The sequence below is a fragment of the Bactrocera oleae genome, chromosome 3 (assembly GCF_042242935.1).
Source record: "Bactrocera oleae isolate idBacOlea1 chromosome 3, idBacOlea1, whole genome shotgun sequence".
Lineage (NCBI taxonomy): Eukaryota > Metazoa > Arthropoda > Insecta > Diptera > Tephritidae > Bactrocera > Bactrocera oleae.
The window spans coordinates 24,881,823-24,905,543 of NC_091537.1; the positions used below are offsets into that span (position 1 = coordinate 24,881,823).

The 23,721-nt window shown below is 35.1% G+C and overlaps 2 protein-coding genes across 3 annotated transcripts in view; one reads left to right on the plus strand and one right to left on the minus strand.

The window, feature by feature from the left end:
* The window catches only part of Dhc36C (Dynein heavy chain at 36C), a 42,495-nt gene extending 32,755 nt beyond the window's left edge, over positions 1-9,740 (plus strand). Inside the window, exons 32-34 of one of the 2 annotated variants that reach the window (XM_036374239.2) lie at positions 6,347-6,498; positions 9,043-9,136; positions 9,197-9,740. In XM_036374239.2, coding sequence (XP_036230132.2) covers positions 6,347-6,498; positions 9,043-9,136; positions 9,197-9,549 — 599 coding nt within the window. In that variant the 3' untranslated portion in view covers positions 9,550-9,740. Of the gene's footprint in view, positions 1-6,346; positions 6,499-9,042 lie in introns of both variants that reach the window. The other variant, XM_036374228.2, reaches the window with a different exon arrangement.
* On the minus strand, positions 1,798-6,053 carry LOC106625339 (uncharacterized). Its single transcript, XM_014245165.3, has 5 exons — positions 5,679-6,053; positions 5,380-5,620; positions 4,205-4,991; positions 2,816-4,141; positions 1,798-2,712 (listed from the first exon to the last, which is right to left on the minus strand). Exons 1-5 carry the CDS (start codon positions 5,980-5,982, stop codon positions 1,912-1,914), a joined length of 3,459 nt encoding a protein of 1,152 aa, XP_014100640.3. The 5' UTR covers positions 5,983-6,053; the 3' UTR covers positions 1,798-1,911.
* Positions 9,741-23,721: the final 13,981 nt, after the last annotated feature.

Here is a 23,721-nt window from a genome sequence, read left to right on the forward strand (position 1 = left end):
TGGGGTCTAGGGGAAGTTTTGACCCGATTTTTATAAATTTTTGGCTCAAAATGCACCGTTATTAGTAAAACACCCTTATCCAATTTTGTTAACTTTTTCTTACTGACATATATTAATTTTGATAACTGACATATTGGCACAACCCATTTTTGACATACCGAATTTCCATAATATATTATATTTTACAGAATTACCATTATTTTTGGTAACAAGTTTGCACTAGGACCTGTCATCCACATATTCGGTATCTGGAGGCTTAAATAGATTTTGGTAGTTTGAATTTCAAAATAATATTACCTACTGAATATTGTTGAAATCGGTAAGAAGGTCATGAGATATGGGGTTTCACCTAAATGGGGGCGATGCCACGCCCATATTTCAAATTTAACACTGGCTCCTATAAAGCCTTTTCGTACCATCTCAGGTGTAAAATTAATTGTAAACGTCTCTGGCGTATTCATTTATAGATTTATTGCACTTGTAGTAGTTTTTAACAAAACCATTATATGGGGAGTGGGCGAATTCACCCATTTTCACAGGATGAGTAGGGGTGCTAAAAATATATGCTCTCAACGAGCTTTAGTATTATAGCTAGAGTGGATTAGGAAATATGTAAATTTAACTTATTAGAGGGCAAGGCCACACCCACTTTAAAAAATTTTTCATCCCTAGATGCTACACCCTAATGCAATTCGTTGTACTAAATAACAGCCTTGTATCTTATTGTGGAGCTTAGTTATGGCAATTTATTGGTTTTTGATTAATGGCGTTTTGTGGACGTGGCAGTGGTCCGATTACGTCCATCTGCAATACCACCGTCTTACGGTAGCAAGAAACATGTGTACCAGAACATTTTTACTCAAGTTGCACGGACTGACGGATGGACGGACAGATAGTCACCCGAATTACAACTCGTCTTTTCATCCTGATCATTTATATATATATAACCCTAAATCTAACTCGATTAGTTTTAGGTGATACAAACAGCCGTTAGGTGAAAAAAACTATTATACTCTGTAGCAACAGCTTGCGAGAGTAATTCAAAATGTTGCAATAGTCCGATTTCACCCATTGTTACAACGTAACATAAGAAATTCAAACAATCATATCAGAATATCTTAACTGGTGCTAAATTTACACATGGTAAAGTGATTCTGTATTTTTAATACCGATTTGTATGCAACGTGTTACGAGAGTATAAAAAATATCTTATCACAATTTAGTTTGAAACGGTAACGCTGAATGATAGCCGTTTCATGCAACTTTGTACAAAGTACAATACATACATACATATATCGCACAGTACCTACAAAAGAGTCACAACTCAAATATTTTCAAAACCCAAGAAATTTCATTGTCATCACTATCTTACTTAACTGGAAAATCACCGTTAGTTCTAATTTTGTGTTAATTGCGTCGCGTGCATCGCTTGTGCAGTATCAACTAAAGATTACTACAAATATTTGTAGTTGTGTCGCTACTGCTGCAATAAATTGTAAATTTTCTGCTGTATTCTGCGAAGTTGTGTCTCTTTATCAAAAAAAGTGAGTTTATTCATCTCTACTATATGAAATGTATCACTTTTGATGAAATAATTGAGATTATCACACTATTGTAAGACGCTCTTTAAAGAAGATATTTTCCATTATGGACGACGAAGTAACTGTAAAATTTTAATAATGTTTATAGGTCATATTTCGAGTTGTGACGTTTTTGTAGTAGTGTGCGATGTGTATGTAGTTATATTAAGTACACAAAAATGTTATATACCCATGTATATCTAAGAGAAACAAGTAATTGAAATAGAAATAATTGAAAATATATTTTTATTTGTAGAGAATATTCATAAAAATCGTATTACATCTGTAAAAAATATATAACAAATATGAATATAATAATTGATTAACTGCGTTATTCATCAGCCTCTGGCTTGTCTTCCGCTTGCAAGATTTCCTGACTGATACGAACATGAGCAGACTCACGTGTTCCTGTCGGTTTTTCAACACTTATCTGCGAGGGCGATTTTTTAAACTCAGCTATCTCTGATTTCTCACTGATCCGTACGCGTGACGTGATATAAGCACTTTCACGTTGACTACGTAAAGACGACTTCTTGCTTATATCACTGCCTCGCCAGGAATGCTTTTCTAAGTGCGCCTCTTCTTCTGATTTCAATGCTTCCTCTGGTTGTCCTACTAATTCTTGTATCTCTTCTTTGGATGGTGTTTTAGGAGTCTTCACGACTTTTACGGCTGTGGTCGTGGAAAACTCGAGCGCTTGTGTTAACGGTTCTTCAATACTCTCCCCAGATGATTGGAAGGAAAATCGTTCGCTTGATTGGTCAGTGATTAGTTCAAGGGGTAATGATTTTTGATAGATTTCAGCGATTTCCTCCTCATCTGTTTTAATTTGTGCTCGTATGGGTACTTCAGAAGATGCAGAACGCTCTATAGTTTCAATACCTTCACTTTCGTTTTCAAGAATTGATATTTTTCTAAACACTTCTTCCATTATACTTCGTAAGCCACCGTCATTGCTTTTACGACTTTGGCTGCTTCTACTGGTACTCTGTCTATCTTCAGCTTGTACTATATCATCGCTTTCATCCTCAGGTCCTATGAAATGTAAAAGTTCTTTGTAGATTTCATTTAAGACTTTTACTGGCAATGTGTCTGATTCAGGGTCGGTGGTCTCGGACGGTTCATAGTAAAACTAGAAATATATGTGTAAATGAGTTCTGGCACAAACTAATCTCCCAGAATATCTATCAGAGCTAATGTCAATCATTTAAGAATGATATATTCAAGCTACTTACGGCTTCCGGCATATACTGAAAGACAGATGATATATCCTCCTCTTTTTTAGCTGAAGATGACAATTCACTTTGCGTCCAAAATGGTTCGTGTTCTGCATACACACCAGTTAAAATGTTATCAATTAAATCAATAGAAGTTGTCGAAGACTCGGATGATAAGGAAGAGGATTTAAGGGCGTGGGTGGAGGGATAACGTAAATCCATATGTGAAGGAGATAACTGTAATTTACAAAACCGAGTCCAGCTATCACTTTCGAATATTGATCCTCTGGCATTGGTGACTTCAACCACTTCTTTGATCAAATCAACTAGCAATTCTTTGACTGTGCGCTCGAGTGGTGTTTTCCATCGCCGACCAGGCACAGCACGTCGTATTAATTTTCGTAATAGAGCTCTTATTTCACGTTCATTCTCTCCACATTCGCAAGCGAGACAAGAACAATTTGAAGTGTCTTCTGAAGTAAAGTAGTACAAATCGAGATCGATGAGACGATCGACCAGTTCTTTCACCAGGAATGTACATATATCGTAAGCTTCCAAAGCTGTAAAAATTTTATCGAAAAGCACTTCTTCAATAATATTATGTAACATCTGTTTAATCTCTATTTGCTTTAAAATTTCATTCAGATCAGGAAACATTATCTTCTTGAGGTTATAGCGAAGGGAATCATAATTTAGTGGGTTTTGTATGTCATACAGTGAATCCAACCAGCGTTGTATGTCTATGTCGATGATTCGTGCCATATCTAAGACTTCATCTTCTGCCTTATGATGAGCAATATTCGGGATGTCTTTATCTAAAATCGTATTCAGATATGTGCGGCCAATAAGGCAAACATCCATCGTTTCGTTATATACTTCTTCGTATATTTTTCGCATATTATTTTCTTTCTGTCGCAGCCCAGCTTCGGCCGCTTCACGCCGCCAACGCTCCTTTTGTGCTAACATTGTGATATAATGTAATAGACGTTGCTCTTGCAAGCGACCCATTTCTTCTGATAAGAAACGCATAATCCACCCTATTGTAGTACCTTCATACTCTTTGACCATGCCTTCGACTTCCTCATTATAAAGTTCCTGCAAAAGATATTGTGCTCGTTGCTTTTTATCTTCTATAGATTGTCGGAATTTCCGGTCTTCTATGCGTTTAAGCTCACCTTCGCTGGCTTTCTTTTCTGGAATCTCATAAACTTCAACGTTTTCTTCAACTTTGGTTTCCATATTGTAATCTGATCTGGATATAACTTTACTTGTTACAACTGGCTTGGTCTTCTGGATGAGACATTTTGGCATGATCTTTTGCTTTACAGCTTTTTTACGTAAACTCTAAAAGATAGAAACTAAATTGTGAAAAAAGTTATTACGTAAATAAAAATATTATTTACTTACCGTTAAGGTTTCATACATTTTCTGAAGGTTCTCATCAGAGCAGAAATTCTGTTCGATTTCCAAAAGGCGTTGCTTGGGTTTAGCCCATTCTTTAAGCTTTGCGAACGGACATATTAGCTTTGTAAATTGAACTGCTCGCTTTTCTAAATCATCCATACGCGCTTCAAATTCCTTACGACCACCAACAAAGTGTCTGCGTGCCGGATTGACACCGTAACGTAACTGTGGTCCATAAAACTCCGAGCTCGGACTACCGAGCTGGCTAACAATATTTTCTTTACGCCAACACTTTGGCACACGTCGCCGTTTGATTTCCAGTTGGCGAATCCCTCTTTCATACTCCACCTGATTCTTATGCAAGGAAGCATCACGGCGTGCAAGTATTTCTTCATAGCTGCGCTCAATGCGTACCTTTGAGGTGGTATGCATTTTCTCTTCCCGCTTATTGAACATGCCAATAAGTATTTCTAGTCGTAACATCTGGCATTCTTGTATGTACTCTTCGCGTTCTATCCAATGTTCCCATTCGAAAGCTTGTAGTACAACACTATCTTCCGAAAGCCTGGCTTGTTCCTTCACTTCCTCGATTTGACGTCTCAGATTCTCTTTTAGTGCTCGAGCGAAAGCCCAACGCTTACGCGCTCTTTCAAGTACTTCAACTTGATATAAACCGGGAGGGCCATCGCCAGGTAAAATGGTGGGTAATTTGAAAAGCTCTATTTGCTCTAAATCACGTTCGGTATTTGCAATTTCAGGAAGATAAGGCAAAGTTTGAGCAGAGGATTCACTGGAGAGAGGTAATGTAAGTTTATGATCAGTGAGAAGTTTGTTATATGCACATCTTTATGACTCAAAAGTGACGAGGGGACAAAAAAATTTTCTAATAATCGAAACTTTACAAAAAGAGAAAGCCTAAGATTTCTTTTTAAGATAAATTACTAACAAATTATTTTATGTTTAAAACAGTCCCAATCAGGGTTGCAAATAATGCATAAAAAAAAAATTTGAATGAACATGTGAATTCAATTTTTTTTTGTAATCCCAAACATCTTGATTAAAAAATGAAAATCTTAATTTTAACCTTAACATTGGGATTAAAAAATAAACACTAAATTTTTAATCCAAATATTATAAGTTAATAGATTCGCAACCCTGGTCCCAATACATGTGCTTACCGATACAATGACTGCGTCCCTCTAGTTTTGACTTTTTTCTCCTTAATCTCTTCAAAATATTTACAGTAAGCATATTTTTGAGCAGGACTATTCTCTGCTTCGACAGAAAGATTCAATTTCATTTCGACAACATTTACTTTCGTGTCTGGTGTAATGTGATCTAGGCCCAGTGCTTTGGATTTACATTCGCTGGGTGCAGTAACAATACCCGTGACACGCCTTTCGGCCGGGTTGTTGACTCCTAATGAAAACAGTTTTAACAAAAATAATTAATAAACAAAATGATAACAACATAATACCTCCTCGCAGGCGCGTTGAAATACGATTGTAGGAATGACTTAATGAATCGGTTGAGTCAGATGTTAGTGAGTAGTCGTAGTCGCTCGGTGTAACTGTTAACTCCTTGCGGAATGCGTAATTCTCCAGACCTGGTTCCTTCGAGAACATTATCTCGTGCCTTGGATACATCTTAGCGGTTGCAGCTTTGTTCCTCGCGTTCTTAAGCGTCTTGAGATCGCTTTTTTCATCAGATGTCGAGCATTCCGCGTTGTAAACGCCTTTAAATGCGCGTTTCGTAAGCTTGCGATGGCTGGGTTCCCCCATAGTTTTGCTGATTTTATTTGTAGTTTTATTTTATTATTACGGCTGAAAAATTTACAAAAAATATTTTTATGTCAAATTAGAAGTTCGAAAATTAGTGAACTTTTTTTATGTATATAAATCGATAATTCGTATCATACTCGCATTCGTGGGATAACTGATTTTCGTTTATTTGCTTGAGTCGACTCCTGTGCGCCCAAACTACAAGTACTAACAAAATACACACATTTATATGGTATCACAAATATACACACAAATATATATGTATATACAAATTTATTTTTTGTTATTTATTTCATCCTTTCGTATTTCTTTTGTTGTATAAAGTACGTTTTACAACATATTTAAAATTTTTACTTTGACACAGGTCTTGTTGTGATGTCTGCTGCCATGGAAGCTGTTTACCGTAGCGTACTGATAAGCAAAATTCCAGCGATGTGGGCTGGCAAGTCGTATCCGAGCTTAAAACCACTAGGAAGCTACATTAATGATTTTCTGCACCGTTTGAGCTTTTTGCAGGTAAGATTTCCTTGGCTAACGTAAGTATGTAGCTAACTAGTTTACGTTGCCAAGCAATGTCATTGTAATCGTTTGGATAGGTTTCCTTCAAAATACAATATTTTTCGCTTAAAAGGACTCAGCTTATTTCCTTACATACGTCCAATTTTGTAAATTTATGTGATTATTCAAGAACAAACATTCCAAAATCTTTAGTTTTCTCTTTTGATTTATGCAAAAAGTATCAGTAACAAGTAAGGAATCGCAAAGTTCGGATGTAAGCCAACATTTCTACTCTTGCAACTTGCCAGATTCAAAGCCAGTGAAATACTTTCAGGTGTTGACAAATCTCTATATTCAAAAATCTTACGAATATTATTTTAAAACTATGTTTTACTTTCCGTCAGCGGATATCATACATACCATCAACAATATGGTATCTTTTAGTATTAGGAGTAACTAATTAAGATAACTCACATATTGACCGATATATGCGGTATAAGGTCAGCCGGAAGTACAAAAATCGTTCTATCAGGTATATGTGGGCTAAGGAAAAATGGACCCACTCAAAAAATTTCTTGCATACTATTATCTGGAAAGTATTCTTTCCTAATTTAAATTATATATCTTACACACTTACCGATATTTTAGGGTCCACATACCTAGAGGCTTGAATTGTTATGGTCCTATTTGGACAATTTTTAGTCATAAGGTGGCACACCTGAAAAGCACTATTCGTGCATAGTTTTATCCCGATATATAGGTTGGTTCTTGGTTTATATACTGGAAAATGAAAGAATCAGATGGAATTTCACCCTAAAATAGTCCTATATACCAAATTTGGTTGAAATTGGTCGAGCAGGACCGGATATATGTGATTTCACCTAAATGTGGGCGATGATAACGGCTCTTTTAAAGTCCTCGTGTGCCATCCCTAATGTAAAGTTTATTGTCTCTGAAGCATTTAGTTATTGATTTATTGCACTTTTAGTAGTATTTAACACAACCGTTATTTGGGGAGTGGGCATGGTTATCATTTGATGTCACCTATTTTCACGCTGTCGCAAGAAGTGACGAAATGATTTGTCCTATACAAATTTGGGTGAAATTAAAACTATCACTTTTAAAAATGTTCGAACCGCAGGTGTCTCTTGTTATTGCGATTCGTTGTACCAAATTACCGGCTAAGTTATGGCAATTTATATGTTTTCGATTATTGATGTTTTGTGGGCATGGCAGTGGTCCGATTACACCCATCTATAAGCTCGTTCTTCCAATTTGATCAAGAAACACGTGTAAAAAGTTTCATGACGAGGTATCAATTGTTACTCAAGTTACAGCTTGCACGTACGGACAGACAGACAGACAGTCACCCGGATTTCAACTCATCTCGTATACTCTGTAGCAACAGGTTGCTAGAGCATAATAATACGCGGTTTAGGGTGGTCTTTAAAGAAATTAAATGTACCCTCTTTTCAGTTTTATCCTCTAAATTTGACAGCATCACAACTAAATATACAACATATGACATTTAGTTGCGATTTGCAAAGATTAAGTATGAGTCGAGATCTGCTTTAAAAATATTCTTCCACCTACTTCTTCCCTACCAATAATCATCTAATAAAGTATCTGCCTTAAGGTTAGTCAGTTGAACGATGTTAATTGATAGAATTTGTCAATTAAGTGCAGTGGCGTTAAGCGTGGAGTACTGTACATATGGATGTATACTGTTGAGATTGAAATGTGTTAAACACTTACCGAACAATTAATTTTGACGTTATGTACTGGGTTAAAGTAGGTGTTTAGCCCTCATCAGTAGTGGGGTTACCTTCATTTATGATTTGGGATATTCGAATTTCCAAAAAGTCTTTGTCCACATCTACGTTTTTATTAAAGTATCTTATAGTTCTATTCTCGCCCGATCTTAGTGTATTTACTATATATAGCTAGCGTCCATATCTTCAGTAATATAAGGGCACTTCATTATTGCCATTTGTTTTGTAAGGCTGACTAAAATCCAATTGTTTTTCCGAACAGTCGCAGAAAACAAAGGCTTGCCAACAACTGATTTCATATTATTTTTTAGTTAGATTAATTTTGAGGTATGCACCGCGACCTATGGTCTATTGTGCCCTTATTTTTGAGTTGCTGAAGAGTTTTGATTACATCGCTAGAGTTAATAATAAAATTTGTCGTGGTGTCGAATTTGCCTATTGTACAAATTTTCCTTCCGTGCTCATTTTGGAGTTCACCTTTCCTATTAGGAAAAATAATCAAATGTAAAAAACATTGGATTTGCCTGAATTGTATTGACGCATCAATAGTCGGCGTCTCTCTTTCACTACAAGATTCTACTTAGATTGCGATTATCTGGACATTTAAATGGAATATACTACAAGCACTAAGATCATTTAAGTTGGAATTAAGTCGTCAAACACCAATTCTGGTTTGTAGTAGGAATGCCAACTGTATTTACATCTTAAACTATAAATTCACAACATTAGAAAAATAAAATGATTATATTATGCCATAAAGCTAAAATGACAAAATTATTTAACTTTCTAGAAATGGTTCGATGATGGTCCGCCGTCAACATTTTGGCTCTCTGGTTTCTTCTTCACACAGGCTTTTCTCACTGGTGCTCAGCAGAATTTCGCTCGTAAGTATATTATACCCATCGATTTGTTGGTATTCGACTATGACGTACTGCGCTTAGAAGAAGATGAAACAAAAGGCATTAAACCACCAGCGGATGGTGTGTTTGTATACGGTGTCTTCCTAGAAGGTGCTTGCTGGGATCGTGGTGGTAATTGGCTAGCAGAATCACGTCCTCGCGAATTATTCGACCGCATGCCCTTGATTTGGATGAAACCAGTTAAGCGCAGCGATCTCAAAGAGCGTCATGTCTATCTTTGCCCTCTATATAAGACTGCTGAACGTCGCGGGGTACTCTCTACCACTGGGCATAGTACTAATTTTGTTGTGGCAATGCTGCTGGAGTGCAATCCCAACACTAATCCATCACATTGGATAGAGCGAGGCACGGCGCTACTCTGTCAGTTGAGTTTCTGATTCAAGTACTTCGTTTATCTAAATCGCAGATTATATTATAATATTCTCTTATACATATACATATGTATATGCTTTAACATAACATCATGTATCATTATATACCCCTATTAAGATTGCGTTCAGTCGCATGAACTTTATTTTGGAACGATTATTTTTATAAAATAAATAAAACACGATATTAGTTACTGCAATGTGCGTCAGAACTTTTTTCCACCCGAGACTACTAGCCATGAAATTTTAAGAAACTGCAAAAGTAATCAATTTCAATTTATTAAATATGGGTTTCAAGTCGTGCAAACCAAACTCAACCAAAGGATTGTGGGGAGAGTTAAATGTAACTGTAAGATATAAACTGTGTCAGATAAATGATCCATTACGGCAACGCGAGTGCAAAGGGTAAAAAGATAATAAACTTAATAAAAATAGATGTGAACGTGCATGAAAAAGAGTGAAATACTTAAGTGAATTTATATCCGCTTGGGTACAGATGGCTTAAGTCGCTCCCACCGAGTTAAATATAATTGCAAAGTATGTATACATGTAATGAAGCTATAATACTCTTCACATATACAAAGATTCTTCACAAGAATCTGATCGGTGAGTTTTTATGGCAGCTATATGCGATACCGCCTGTTTCTACAAATGAGCAGCTTCCTAGTGAGAAAAATAAGGATGAACATTTTAAATCGATATCTTAATAACTGAGGGACTATTTCGCTTACAGACAGAAATTGATAAATCGACTCGTCGCCCTGATTGTTTATATACATACTAGCAGACCGGGCTACGCATTGCTGTGGCTGAGTGATTTAAGAAGGATTTGAAACACAAAATTTAACACAAATTAACATAAGATTTTCTAACATTTATTTAATAAATACTTTAAATATTTTTATTTGATATATATAAACTTTATATATCTTTAACTGTAATAAATCACAGCTGTCGATCGATGTACAATATTTTTATCAATTGGCCCTCGTTTATACAATAAACTTGATGGATGGTCTTCCTACTCCTGAATAGGCCACGCATAATTGTCCATGAGAGAAACATGGATTTTCCAAGTCTAACCTGCAAATAGACATTCTTTAGCCTTTTTTATTTATATTCATCGCGAAAGCTAAACGAATGAGAAACAGTAGTTTTTTAAATGGTATGGGAGAATCGGATGGTATCATCGGAATACGTGGTAACAAAACGATTTCTCCTTTAAACCCCCCTGCCAAAATAGTTGCTTCAAGAACGTTTCCAGCTATTTTTTTGATGAGCAAATGTATACCGTTATATAGTTTAGGAGGGTTTAAATTACGCAGTAGAATAATCGGTGATCCAATTTTCAATCGAAGATTGTGTGGTGACATTCCTGATATGTCTATAGATTTTAAAAATAATTATATGGTATACCTGGCTTTTTTTGAATGTTGTCTCAAAATTACGAACATCAGATGACAAATCACAAACTTTGGATCCTCCAAACGACGTCATTTGAAAGCAAGAATTAGATTTTCGTGTCTTACGCTAAAATAATTTTGATTCATTTGAAATGCCAGAAAGAAGGGATTTCAAAGGTTCAAGTGGAGTAGGGAGTGATGACAATACAACTTTTCCTGATGCGCAACACATGCCGGGTCTTTCATTGCGAAATTTTAACGCCCGATAATAATAGCATATTTTGTCCATCGCACCAACCGTAACTTTGGAATTAGCCGAGTAATTGATTCATAATTAAATGCAAGACCAACGAATGATCCACGTGTTACTGTGCGGTTGGTCCGATGATTTTCTCGGTTTTGTTCTCTAAATGAATCTATGCGAATTCTTTGAACTGCATTTCTTTCTGCTCTCTGTTCGACTAATTCATTAGCTCTTTCAATACGTGCACATCGAGTCTTCTTGCTACGGTCATTAATGTTAGATTTTTTGGGTGGCATTTTACTAAAAATTGTAATTGAATTTTTAATGAGAATGAATTTCGCTGTTCTGTGGTTTTGTAGATTATATACAAGTATTTGGCTGTATTTATATAACTGTAAATTAGAAGTAAAAAAAAAATATTCGAAGTAATGTACGCAACAAAGACAAAATGAAGAATGATATTAGACACATTACATTAAAGTGTGGCGCCATCTATGAGGTGCAAAGAACAAAATTTTACAGTTCTTTGTGAAGAAATTCGCTCAAAGCGCCAATTGTACCAGACTTATGGAACCTACGATTAATAACAACAATCTTCGTTGATGATCAGCTTATTATTAATTAATAATCATTGAGACCATTAATTTAAATAATAACTATCCTATCATTTAAGTTGGACCAAATTACATCTATATGCCAATTTTCATGAATATCAGTTAATTCGTTTTTTGAGTTCATTCAGAACATACACACGGACATTGAATTTTTATATATTAAGATATACTTGATAAAGTCTCTGACGTTTCCTTTTGTGTGTTACAAACATCGTGGCAAACTTAATATACCCAGTTCAGGTTATATATATAAATCGGTCTGCTATATTATTGCTAACTATGAATCTGAAAACCGCCCGACGACTCAACTCAGGTCTTCAGCTAGATCGGATTTGATTACCGTGATAACATACATTTACATACTTGTAATGGAATGAATAAATACCAGACAGAAAATAAGTCCTGATAACGGCAGTAAACTAATGGTATTTGTATCAAATTAATGTTAATTACCGTGCCTCAAGAAATAGTTATCAAAACGGTAAATTTCGCCGTACTTGCGGACACAACAAAATTGTCTTATTACGTACAGATCTCTAAAAGGAAATTCTTTCAGATACTCTGTAAGTTGTGTTGTAGTAATGTGGCAATGTTGTGTGACTTTAATTGCCCACAGATACCGAACTATACTTAGTTGTGTTGGTTATTTTTACTTTTGATCCATAAACTGTTGTCAACAGTAGCAACAAAGACACTGCTCAACATGGCGTTTTCTTCCTCAAAGTGGCAACGACCCTTTTCAATATGAGCCAATAATGACTTTCTATTGCTTTTTACGACTTTTATTGTTAATTTTATGATGCAATCAGTGTCATAAAAGTTTTATGGCGAGAAGCAAAAAATGTAAGCTTAGAGTGACAAAGCTAAAAAAGCTGGAAGTCTGAATTATAGCTTAATAGTGTAAAATAATATTATGTTGGGGAAAACTATCCACATTCCTCTCTAGCCTGGTGGTTTTATTCTATGGTTGACCGGTAGAAATGTTGCCATAATATCGTAATATCTTGCGTATGATCTTAATGATTTTCTAAGCATGTTAACATTTTCAGAATATATGTAGATTAATGTGGTAGCACACATGATTTATCTTCACCCCATAGTTTTAAGAATTAACAATTTGTATGTTAATACATTTTGTAAGTGATTCTAAAATTAGAATTATTGGTTTTTTCGCCCAAGAATAATCCCAATTGCACAGCCTAAGACACCAATCCGTTGTTGTACCCAGAACTTCTAGGTATGGATCAAAAGGTCGCATATCGACAAAACGCTTAGATAATGCAACAAATTTATTGAAGCGGCTAATATCATTGCAGCCGATTCGCCGAGTTTGTAGAAAATATGGCAACCGAGATACTTCAAAATCGTGAGTGCCAATGGGACAGTGTCCAGTTAGGGCACCTATCATTGCGGCGATGTTAGCCTTGTTAAGAACTAGCAGTTCAATGAACCTTTTAGGTTTCACTCAATGCCAGAAGGCTTTCCAAACTCCACAAGTGCTGGCTGATGACCAACGCCTCTGGAGCTCGCGCGAGACCCATAGATCCAGCTTCCGAATGCATGAAGACTGTCAGCGAGCTCAAGGCCTACATAGCAGCTCTGCTATCGGAGTGTATGCATACCTCCCTAAAAGAAGCCGCTCTTTGGAGAAGTATATCTGCTCCTACCTTGATGGCTACAAAAGCAAGACAGACAGAAAACTTCTACTTCAACCTGCCTCTTGAGCTTCGATCTCTCTGGGACCCTTAATGTATCCAGTTTCCCGGAGCATGATGAGCAAACTTCCAGGCAATGCATCTTATCCGGTTATTTTTAAATCGCAGGTAGCAATATAATATCATATCAGAGTTTGAAATGCTTTATCTTAATATTTTTCATTCGATTGTTAAGACCAATTTGCTAAGAAATTTTTAGAAATGAATTAATGAGGTTTATACTTTGCATTTCCATAATTCCTAATTAACCTGGAATTACTTATTATCCTTAAAAATTGCTGCTATTATAATAATTACGGTATTTTCTCGTTCATAACTCGTCATTTATCATTCTATGTAGAATTTGCCTCATTTTACTCGACGTTTGTGGCAGAGCGCTGCAGATTACAGTACTCAATCATTTGTAGTTGGCTGTAGATGACACTGCTTAATTAACCTGCTACAAAAGAACGGTAATTATGTCTGTATGTATATTATGCAAGTGAATTCATAATCTTAGCACGGTTGATAAGAAGCATCTAAATTTGTATATAGAGTTACGAACATAGAATTCATTGAAATTCCATAGCCTCTAGATGGTGGAATTAATTTGCCTTCACCGCCGACATCAATGCCGCAATTGAAAGTACTCCATTTCGCTCGCTTGAGATATGCCTAAATTGGATGGAATGATTTCACGAAACGATGTATTCAATTTGTTGTTGCTTTCACATACAAAAGCGGCTAAATAGAAAGGTTCGCACCAAACTTTTTGCTCACACCCCTGCATTGATAGTATTATACATATAGCGTTGCAAGTTTAAATGTAAGATTAAGTACACGTATATAGTAAAAGCCTCCCGGGGACGTACACAATTATTTTCATTTAAGTCTTGCTATTTCAGTTATTGAAGGTGAAATTTAATTAATTCTCCAACTCCTTGCGCGTATTCAGCATATAAGCGAAGCAACAATATTTTTAAAAACAAGTAAGTAAGGGCTTAGTTCGAGTGTAACCGAACATTTCTTACGCTTGCCATTTCCAACGATCAACTATTTAAATTAGTTATATGGGGACTAAGAGAAAGATTGATCCGATTCAAGCTTTATTTGACATAAGCACATAGTATTATCAGGAAAGGATTTTTGCCGACTTTCAATAATATATCTCATAGATTGACTGATATTTTTGATAAAATGTTCGTAATATGAATATGAATGAATATTTGTCATCCGATTCTGACAATTTTTGGTCATCAGGTGGCACAACTTAAAAGCACTATTCGTGCAAAGTTTTAGCCCAATACATTCATTCGTGCTAGATTTGTATACTGAAAAATGAAGGATTCATATGGAATTTAAAATATTGTTGTATGGAAAGTGTGCGTGGTCGTGGTAGTCAGATCTCTTTCATTTTCCCACTGTGACATAATAGTGTCAGGGTAATATTCTGTACCAAATTTATTCGATTTTACCCATTTTTACACTCTCGGTAGAGGGGCTGAAAAGATTTGTTTTGAAGCAAGTTTGATTGCTTAAGTTTAAGTGGTTTGTGAGTTATGTAAATTAAACCTATTAGGGGGCGTGGTCACGCCAAATTTTGTAGGATTTTCAAACCACAGATCTCCTCATCACTGCAATCCTCTGCCCAAATTAATGTATTTTACCTTAGTTATAGTACTTTACAAGTTTTCAATTAATGGCGTTTTGTGAGCGTGGCTATGTTCCGATTTCGTTCATCTGCAATACCAAGCCCCCTTAAGTGCCAGGGAATACGTGTACCAAGTTTCATCGAGATATCTTAACTTTTACTCGGTTTTCAATTCGTCTCGTCATCCTGATCATTTATATAACATATAAGTATATAACTTCATATCTATCTTGATAAGTTTAAGTTGATACAGTAAAATTATGAGACGCTGAAGTGTGCTTTCCAACCTCGGTTCTGTCTCCATATCCAGTTTCAGCTGTTGTACATATTGTGCACGAGCAACAAGTGCTCATCGATTAAATGCAGCGTTGAGTGGCATGTGCGCCTAAGTGCGCTTGTGGCACTGTGAATGAGTGCCGTTATTTTTATTGTTGACTCATTATTATTGCATTCATTTGAATTAGCAGTTCCGGTGATTTCCGGAAGTTTATCGCAATCATTTAGATAAAATCACCCATTATGTAGCATATATGAAAGCTCGTTTAAGATATTCTCGAATTTATGGGGTGTTCACTCAATAAGGTTTTGATATACAATAGGGGTCTTCAGCCTATATTTTCCATTTGCAGTATAGTAAAATAAATAAGGTTAATGTACTTTCTCAAGATGTTTAAAGTGTTGCCAAGTCAACGGAGTGAATGAACACCATAAATAAAACCGTTTTGAAATGAAATGTATTTCAACTTTATCAGCTATTTTAAAAACTTGGTTCAAAGACACTGTCAAAATATTTATCAATAGTTCAGGCCATGGTTAGCTGTGTCAAAATTTGGAGCTTCTACGTTCTTTAAAGGGGAAATGTAATTCGATATAAGATAATCATCGAAAATATTTTGTACAACCTTAGTATATGTGACTTTATAAAAAAAACCAGAAAATACGTTAACTTCGGTTGCGCCGAAGCTATAATACCCTTCACAAATACAAAGGCCCCTTACAAGAACTTGATTCCGAACGTTTAATTTGTATGGCAGCTATATGATATAGTGATCTGATCTGACCAAATTCTGTAGAGAATAATTTGTTGCCTTAAGCAATAACTCGTGCCTAATTTCGTGAAGATACCTCGTATAAAAATATTTTCCATGCGGAGTATATTACTCCGATCGTTTAGTTAATATGGCAGCTATATGCTATAGTCATCCGATCTATACAATTTCTTCGGAGATTAGATTAATGCCTTAAAGAATAATCCATGCCAAATTTCGTGAAGATACCTCGTCAAATGAAAGAGTTTTCCATACAAGCACTTGATTCCGATTGTTCAGTTTGTATGGCAGCTATATGCTATAGTGGTCCGATATCGGCCGTTCCGACAAATGAGCAGCTTCTTGGTAAGAAAAGAAGAGGTGCGAAATTTCAGATCGATAGCATAAAAACTGAGGGACTAGTTTGTAGACAGATGTCCGTCTGGCTAAATCAACTCAGCTCATCATGCTGATCATTTATGTATATATTTTATAGGGTCTCCAACGTTTCCTTCTGGGTGTTACAATCCTCGTGACAAACTTAATATACCCTATTCAGGGTATAAAAATAAAGCGTTAAATTCGGCAGCACCATTGCTATAATACTTCTCACTGGTGCATTTTTTATAACACTAAAATGTATAAAAATACCTTTTTTTGATTTTGATCGATCAGTTTATATGGCAGCTATATGCTATAGTCGTCCGATCTGAAAATATAGCGATGCTTAAGATAATAGTCTAAGCCTAATTTTGTGACGATATCTTATCAAATAAAAAAGGTTTCCATACAAGCACTTGAGTTGGATCCAATGTCAATTTATAATATATGGAAGCTATATGCTATAGTAGTCCGCTATATATATACATGATCAGGATGACGAGACGAGTTTAAATCCGAATGTCTGTCTGTCCGTTTGTCCGTTCGTTCGTCTGTCTGTGCAAGCTATAACTTGAGTATAAATTTAGATATCTTAATGAAACTTATGTTAATGAAACTTGGTACACGTATTCCTTGGCACCCAGGGAAGGTTGGTATTGTAAATGGGTGGAATCGATTCATGGCACGCCCACTATACGCTATTAAACGAAAACTTTTAAAGTACTTGTACCTATTTGATCATTTAAGTACTCACAAAGCATTGCAGCATGAAGATTCCAGCATGAACTTGCGTAGCGTTGGCAGCAGTTTATGTTATGTTAGTTGCTGTGTTAGCTAATGTTGACTTATACATTATTTACTTTATAATTTTTTATATTTTAACTATTACGTGCATTATTTGCATTTTTATTTACAGTTATTAATATTCTACACAAATTACTTTTTTTTTATTAATATAGTTTTTGGTTGTTTCTATTATGGCTTCTTCTAATGTACGCCTTTATGGCGTCGCGAACTTCTTCTTTCGATTTTCAGCAAAATGTCTAAATAAAAGAAAAAACATTTAAAAACTTCATATATATCTTTTTATAATAATATAATACTAATCGAAGAGAAGTTCGATAGTTTTAAGGCTCAAAAGCGAAATCTTGCCAGCTCTTCCCTCTATATTGAAGTTTGAAGCCGTTTTATCCTCAAATAGGCCAGGCATCATCCCGCCAACTATCTTTTCTCTTTTTCTTGATCAATTTATACAGTGGAACCTCTATAACTCGATCTCGAAGGGAGTGGAAAAATAATTCGAGTTATAGAGTTTTCGAGTTACAGAGGATTTCGAGTTAGGCGGTAATAGGTTTCGAGTTAGGGAGGGGACGAACAGAAAGGAGAAAGTCAAATAAATATACATGCAAATTCACGTTACATAACTGCTCATCAACATATTTATTCACAAACTTATTTGAAGAAATCAGTAATTTGTTTTTGCTTTAAAGTAGGTTGTTCATTATCTATAGCATTAACTAGGATACAAAGAGCGGAAAATTATTTTTCTTCTGATTTGCTTGATTGTTCAATAAAATCACGTAAAGTATTTAATGCTATTCTAGCCTCTTTGATTGAAACTAATGGAGTGCATGGTATATCGATTGGATCTTCTGTATCATCTTCTTCGTTTTCGTTGCTCGGAGATAGTGAATCAAGTATCTCTTCGTCAGATAATTTTTCCGCAGTCATTACTCCATCATCAAATGTTATAAAATCGTCAAAACATATTCCAGGTGCTATTGTATTCCATTCCTCAGGAGGTCGTAGAGAATCATCTTCAACTTCTTCATCTTCAACTGACGAAGAAAAACCACAATGACCAAAACAGTTTTTTATAGTGGCAGCAGTCACTTTACGCCAAGCTTTATCAGTCATCCGCATGGCTTGCAATACATCTATGTAAGTTTTTTTTCCTTCATCTAAATCTCGCGCCATTCTTCTGACTACTTCTTTGCGATATAATGATTTGAAATTTTTTATAATACCTTGATCCATAGGTTGTAATTTTGATGTAGTGTTTGGAGGTAAAAACTCTACTCTTACAGATTTCATCTGTGGGATATCGTTGTGTGCTGTGCAATTATCTATAAACAACAGGATTTTTCGTTTTTCTCTTGTCATTTTCTTATCGATGTCCATGAGCCAGTGTCTGAAGATTGCAGAAGTCATCCATGCTTTAGTATTCGCTTCATATCTTAACGGCAGTGATGAACATTTTGAAAAACAGCGAGGTTTTTTTTTGATTTACCAATAACAAAAGGTGAGAGTTTTTCTGTGCCTGACTTATTAGCAGCAAGTAATATGGTTAAACGCTCTTTGCTTTGTTTTCCTCCATGGCATTTTTCATCTCTAAATGCTAGAGTTTTGTCGGGAAGACATTTATAAAATAGAGCTGTAGAACTATATACTTTCTCCCTCCACCAGCGTGCAAGTCAAGCTATAGTCAAAATTAATTCAATATTCGAGATAGAGAGGTCTGAGTGTAGGTATTCGAGTTATGGAGTGTAAAAATATACAGAAATAGCTTCTACGGACTCACTGAGTATATCGAGTAATAGAGGGTTAAAATTTAGGGAGGGGGATGAAATATTTCTTCGAGTTGGAGAGGTTTTCGACTTACAGAGGTTCCACTGTATAAGTATATAAGGAAAATTTGTACTAATAAGCTTACTAATATAATGTAAATGCATTGCTTCAAAGATGTCAATTCTGTTGCTTCTTCGCTTTCGATGTGATCGGTGATGCGACTGACCGACTGTTGAACTTTTGTTATTAACACTTTGTATTCCCGCAATAGTTTGTTAGTGGTCTGAAATTCGGCTCGTTTCGGAGTCTATGAAAAACGATGTTTAACAAATAATAATAATAATTAATTTTTGTAACGTTACCTCTTTTAATAAGCAATTGGAGAAACTTTTTCATTATACCTAAGAATACTAAATGCATTGCTTCCAAGGGAATTGCGAAACCATATCGATATTTACAGATTCTAACAACCTTTCATTTTGCTTGTACTCATAAGAATGATGATCTAAATCTAATATATTTTTTAAAGGAATCATCAGTTCGCCTAAACCCCATTGGAACTCGTCTAGACTATTTGGCTTACTCATACCTGAGAAAAAAAGTAAAGTCCTTAGACTTGAAATAAAATTGTATTCCGAAATATTGATATTGGTTTTAATCAAACTGTCTCTAGGCTAGTACCTAAGGGTTTTCGCTGACAGAGGTAATCCGTCAACCCCCACCTTCTTCAATATTTGTAGTAAGTCAGTCGATGCGTTCTGTGTGATATTATTCCTAATGGTTCAAGCATTCAATTCGCTAGTTCGTTCGAAGGTTGGTAGTATATTTTCTACACTGTCAGAAAAATTATTTAAGTCAAACAAAACACTATTACTATTCCTACTACATTGCTATCAATCAACACCTCACTTATAGTCTCAGTATTTTGAAAACCGGTAGGTACTAGGAATGTTACTTAAATCTACATTACTACTGCTACTACTACCCATTTTCATTTGAAGAGCAGTTTCATTTAGTTTTCGATATTTTGAAACTTACGCTTCATATTCTTTTTTTTTTTTTGCTCATCAAATTGGAAAATACAATATTTTTTATGCATTATTATTCTACAAGCTACAAAACGATATACTACTTTCAAATTTCAAAATATTTTGTTAGTACTACTCTATTAAAAAAAAGAAGTATATTTTTACATTACTTTGAATTTAAATTTTAAGATAATCTGAAAAAGAAAAACGTATATATGTAATATTTTTTTATGAATATATTAAAGTAACTATGAGAACTATTGTAAATTCTGGAATATATTAAATAAGTTTTGTATACTAAGTGTACGTTGGAGATATGCGCGCATACCTCCACTGGTGCCGTCGATAATCACAGCACCCAACTGGCACTGTATTGCCACTTTAATCGATATTTTCATTGTTTAAATTAGTCGCTTATAATCACAGTGACACATTATCTAAAAATCATATCTTTTCCCGCATACGGAGGCCATCATCTTTAATTAGCTTATTTTCAAAATTTTTTTTTTATTTAAAATATTTAAAAATTCTTATAATTTAAAATTTACCTACCAATTCGAGTAGCTTTAATTTTTAAAATTAAATGATTACTTTTATTACCTTTTGTGATGTACTTTTTATTGTGAGAGAGTTGCTCGTGAAAGTAAACATTTCAGGTTTGACAGATGCTTTCAAAAAATTATTGTTCTTTTTTAATAAATTTATTTGAGGTTTCACTGGTTTTACATACATATATAATATTCTACAACTTAAATTATTAGAACTTGAATTATACTTTTTTTAGCTTATTATTATATATTATATTAGGTATTCGGGTAACCATTAATATAAATTTCCTACTAAGAATGCAACTAAAGCAACACTATTGGTAGCACTGCACTCTTGTCTATTTTGTTTAACACATAGAGTTTATACTTGAAAAAATTTTAACAAAAAGAAAATCACAATTATGTCTTCCTCCTTTTTTTTTCTAATAATAAAATTGTGTATGTGTTAGAATATGCATTCAAGGTAGTCAGCAGTAGTATATGTATGTATGTATATGAATTTAAAAATTGAAAGTGTATGTGTTTTGGTGGCTCTCATTGGTTCCCAGTGGGTATTTTTCGTTCTCAGTGGCTCCCCTGGTTCTCAGTGGCTCTCATTGATTCTCAGGGGCTCTTCCTCGTTCTCAATAGCTCTCCCTTATTCTCAGTGATCCTTGTTGATTCTCTCACGTTTTAAATGGTTCCCCCTCGTTCTCAGTGGCTCTTCTTGTTACTAAGCGGCTCTCCCTGGATCTCTTTGCTTAGCAGTGGCTCTCCCTGGTTCTCAGTTGTTCTCCCAGGTTCCCAGTGGCTCTCTTTGGCTCACTTCTACAATACCAAGGCGCTTTGACTATTAGACTTAGTATTTTCTTTTGGAATTCTTGAATGATTTTCTTATTACTTGCGTTAGATCATCCCGAGAGTTGTGCACCATAGCTCCACATCGGTCGGAGTACTTGTTTATAGATAAGTAACTTATTTTCGATGAATAAAACTGATTTGTTACCAATTAACCAATTTATCTACAGCTTTTTGGAGATTAGTAGTTAACTCGTGTCCACTACTACCATCATCAAACAACGCGGTATATGTAAATGTGGCTGTTGTGAAATTGCAGTCAACTGGCGGGTCATGCGTAATATAAAGAAGAGGTCCCAACACACACGATTCGATAAATATGATTTTATGATATCATAACGCTTTGATTCACATCATGATTGAGCTCCTTGACAGTATATAAAACTCCCTTTAATTGATATGAATTAGAGGCATCACACGCTCAAAATATTTTTATACCATATTTGGCAGGCTTAGAGGGCATATACTGCGAACATTTCATACGTCCTTTGAAAGGGAATTAGTGTTCATTATAATATATTATATAATCGCTCCAATTGTGTATAAAGCCTCGTCCAAAGGTCACGTATGATTGCAGCCTTCTCTTCCACCTGGCGTGAAGCACGCGTTCTTTCGTCGTCAAATCTAATAAAGCGGGCTATGGCTTTGAACCGTTATATGGACTTGGTAGCTTTATAGATTGGCAAATAATCTTGTTTCCATAATTCTGTGCAGTGCTGCATATTTGCATGGTGCATTCCAGCAGGAGGAATCTTACTCGACTTACTTAGTTGCATCAGGAGCCACAAAAAAATTGGTTTCATTGGAAACATCACTACGTTCCTCGCGCTTGTCGTCGTCATCAGAATCTTCGTGATTGCCTTCCACTTCCAAATTATTTTGAACTTCGATAACTGAAGCAAACTCACCATCAAAATTATCTTCATTGTCATTATTTCCAAAAAAATCCTCCGACATTATATATATACCCTTTCACGAAAAAATTTCCAAAAAAATTAAAAAATGATTTCGTGACTACACTTTATTGCATCATGAAAGCAACTGACAGAGGTTTTGAGAAATTATAGCAGCTATTGTTTGTGTGAGCATTTGTACCGTTCTTTTCCAAATTAATTCATACTCGCAACATCATAGGTCTCGCTGAATCTATGGTGTACGGTTAAGCTATAGATTTAGTAAATGTTTAATAAAATATAAATTTACAAATATTAAAAAAAAAAATTAATTGATTGAAAATTGTAACTAATAAGTTTATTGAGGTTATCATAAAATTTCAGATGTTTAGCTTCTTGATTTCTCTGAGACATATTAAGTTAAAATTATACATGGCTGGTCAGAGCTACGTGCACACATAAGGGTTAAAGAAAGCTAGTAATATAAAAAAAGAAATTTTGGTGTTTTGCGTTGAAAATTCAGATCAGAGAGGCTGATCGATGACAAAGCTCGAATATGATTTGCCATAGCTTCTATGCACAAATATTGGCATTTACCGAACAGATCAGCACGGGCAGATAATGTTATTCATTAAGGGGCTGCTATTCATTAACATTCTCTGGCACAGGAGAATAAAGGAACTGCACACTTAACAGAAAGGTTCGTTTGCATCAAATGCGTCAGCATTCAGCTCAAGTCCGATCTTCAGGATCAGAGGAAGCCAGAGAGGCAAACAAGTGCGTCAGCATGTAACCCTTAATTTGTTTAAGTGTTAATTTTTAAAAATACAAGATAAAAAATGTGCACTTTTATTTGTCATTTGAAGATATAAGTTATACCACTTTAATGAGGTATCCGCATACTCTCTTCCTTCAATTCAACTCGATAACTTTGGTTTTGCTTTCACATGTAAATTTTTTGACAACAAAGTAGAATCGAGCAGAGAAATGACCAATCGAAGACAGCTAATATTATATATATAATTGCATGTAAACAATAAAAAACATGTAAGGAAGCTAAAGTTCGGGTGTAACCGAACATTTTATACTTTTGCAATTTGATCTAGGACGGATAAATACCTTGAGGTGTTGTAAAAACTTCATAATAAATGTTGCGAAAAAATTTAACATTCCTTACTTAATGAAATCGTGATTAAATTAGAATCAAATTTGGTATCTTCTTGACTTATATTAAATGCCATAAACTTAGTTTCAGTTTTACTGCAATATTTTAGTTCGCTTCAGCGAAAATT

What these genes read in the sequence shown, in the direction of transcription:
- LOC106625339 (XM_014245165.3), bottom strand. Translation starts at nt 5,982, where the DNA reads ATGGGGGAACCCAGCCATCGCAAGCTTACGAAACGCGCATTTAAAGGC. An exon ending in GGGACGCAGTCATTGTATCG is followed by an intron (nt 4,992 to 5,379) that starts GTAAGCACATGT and finishes ACCTCTCTCCAG; the next exon opens with TGAATCCTCTGCTCAAACTT. An exon ending in TTCAGTATATGCCGGAAGCC is followed by an intron (nt 2,713 to 2,815) that starts GTAAGTAGCTTG and finishes ATATATTTCTAG; the next exon opens with TTTTACTATGAACCGTCCGA.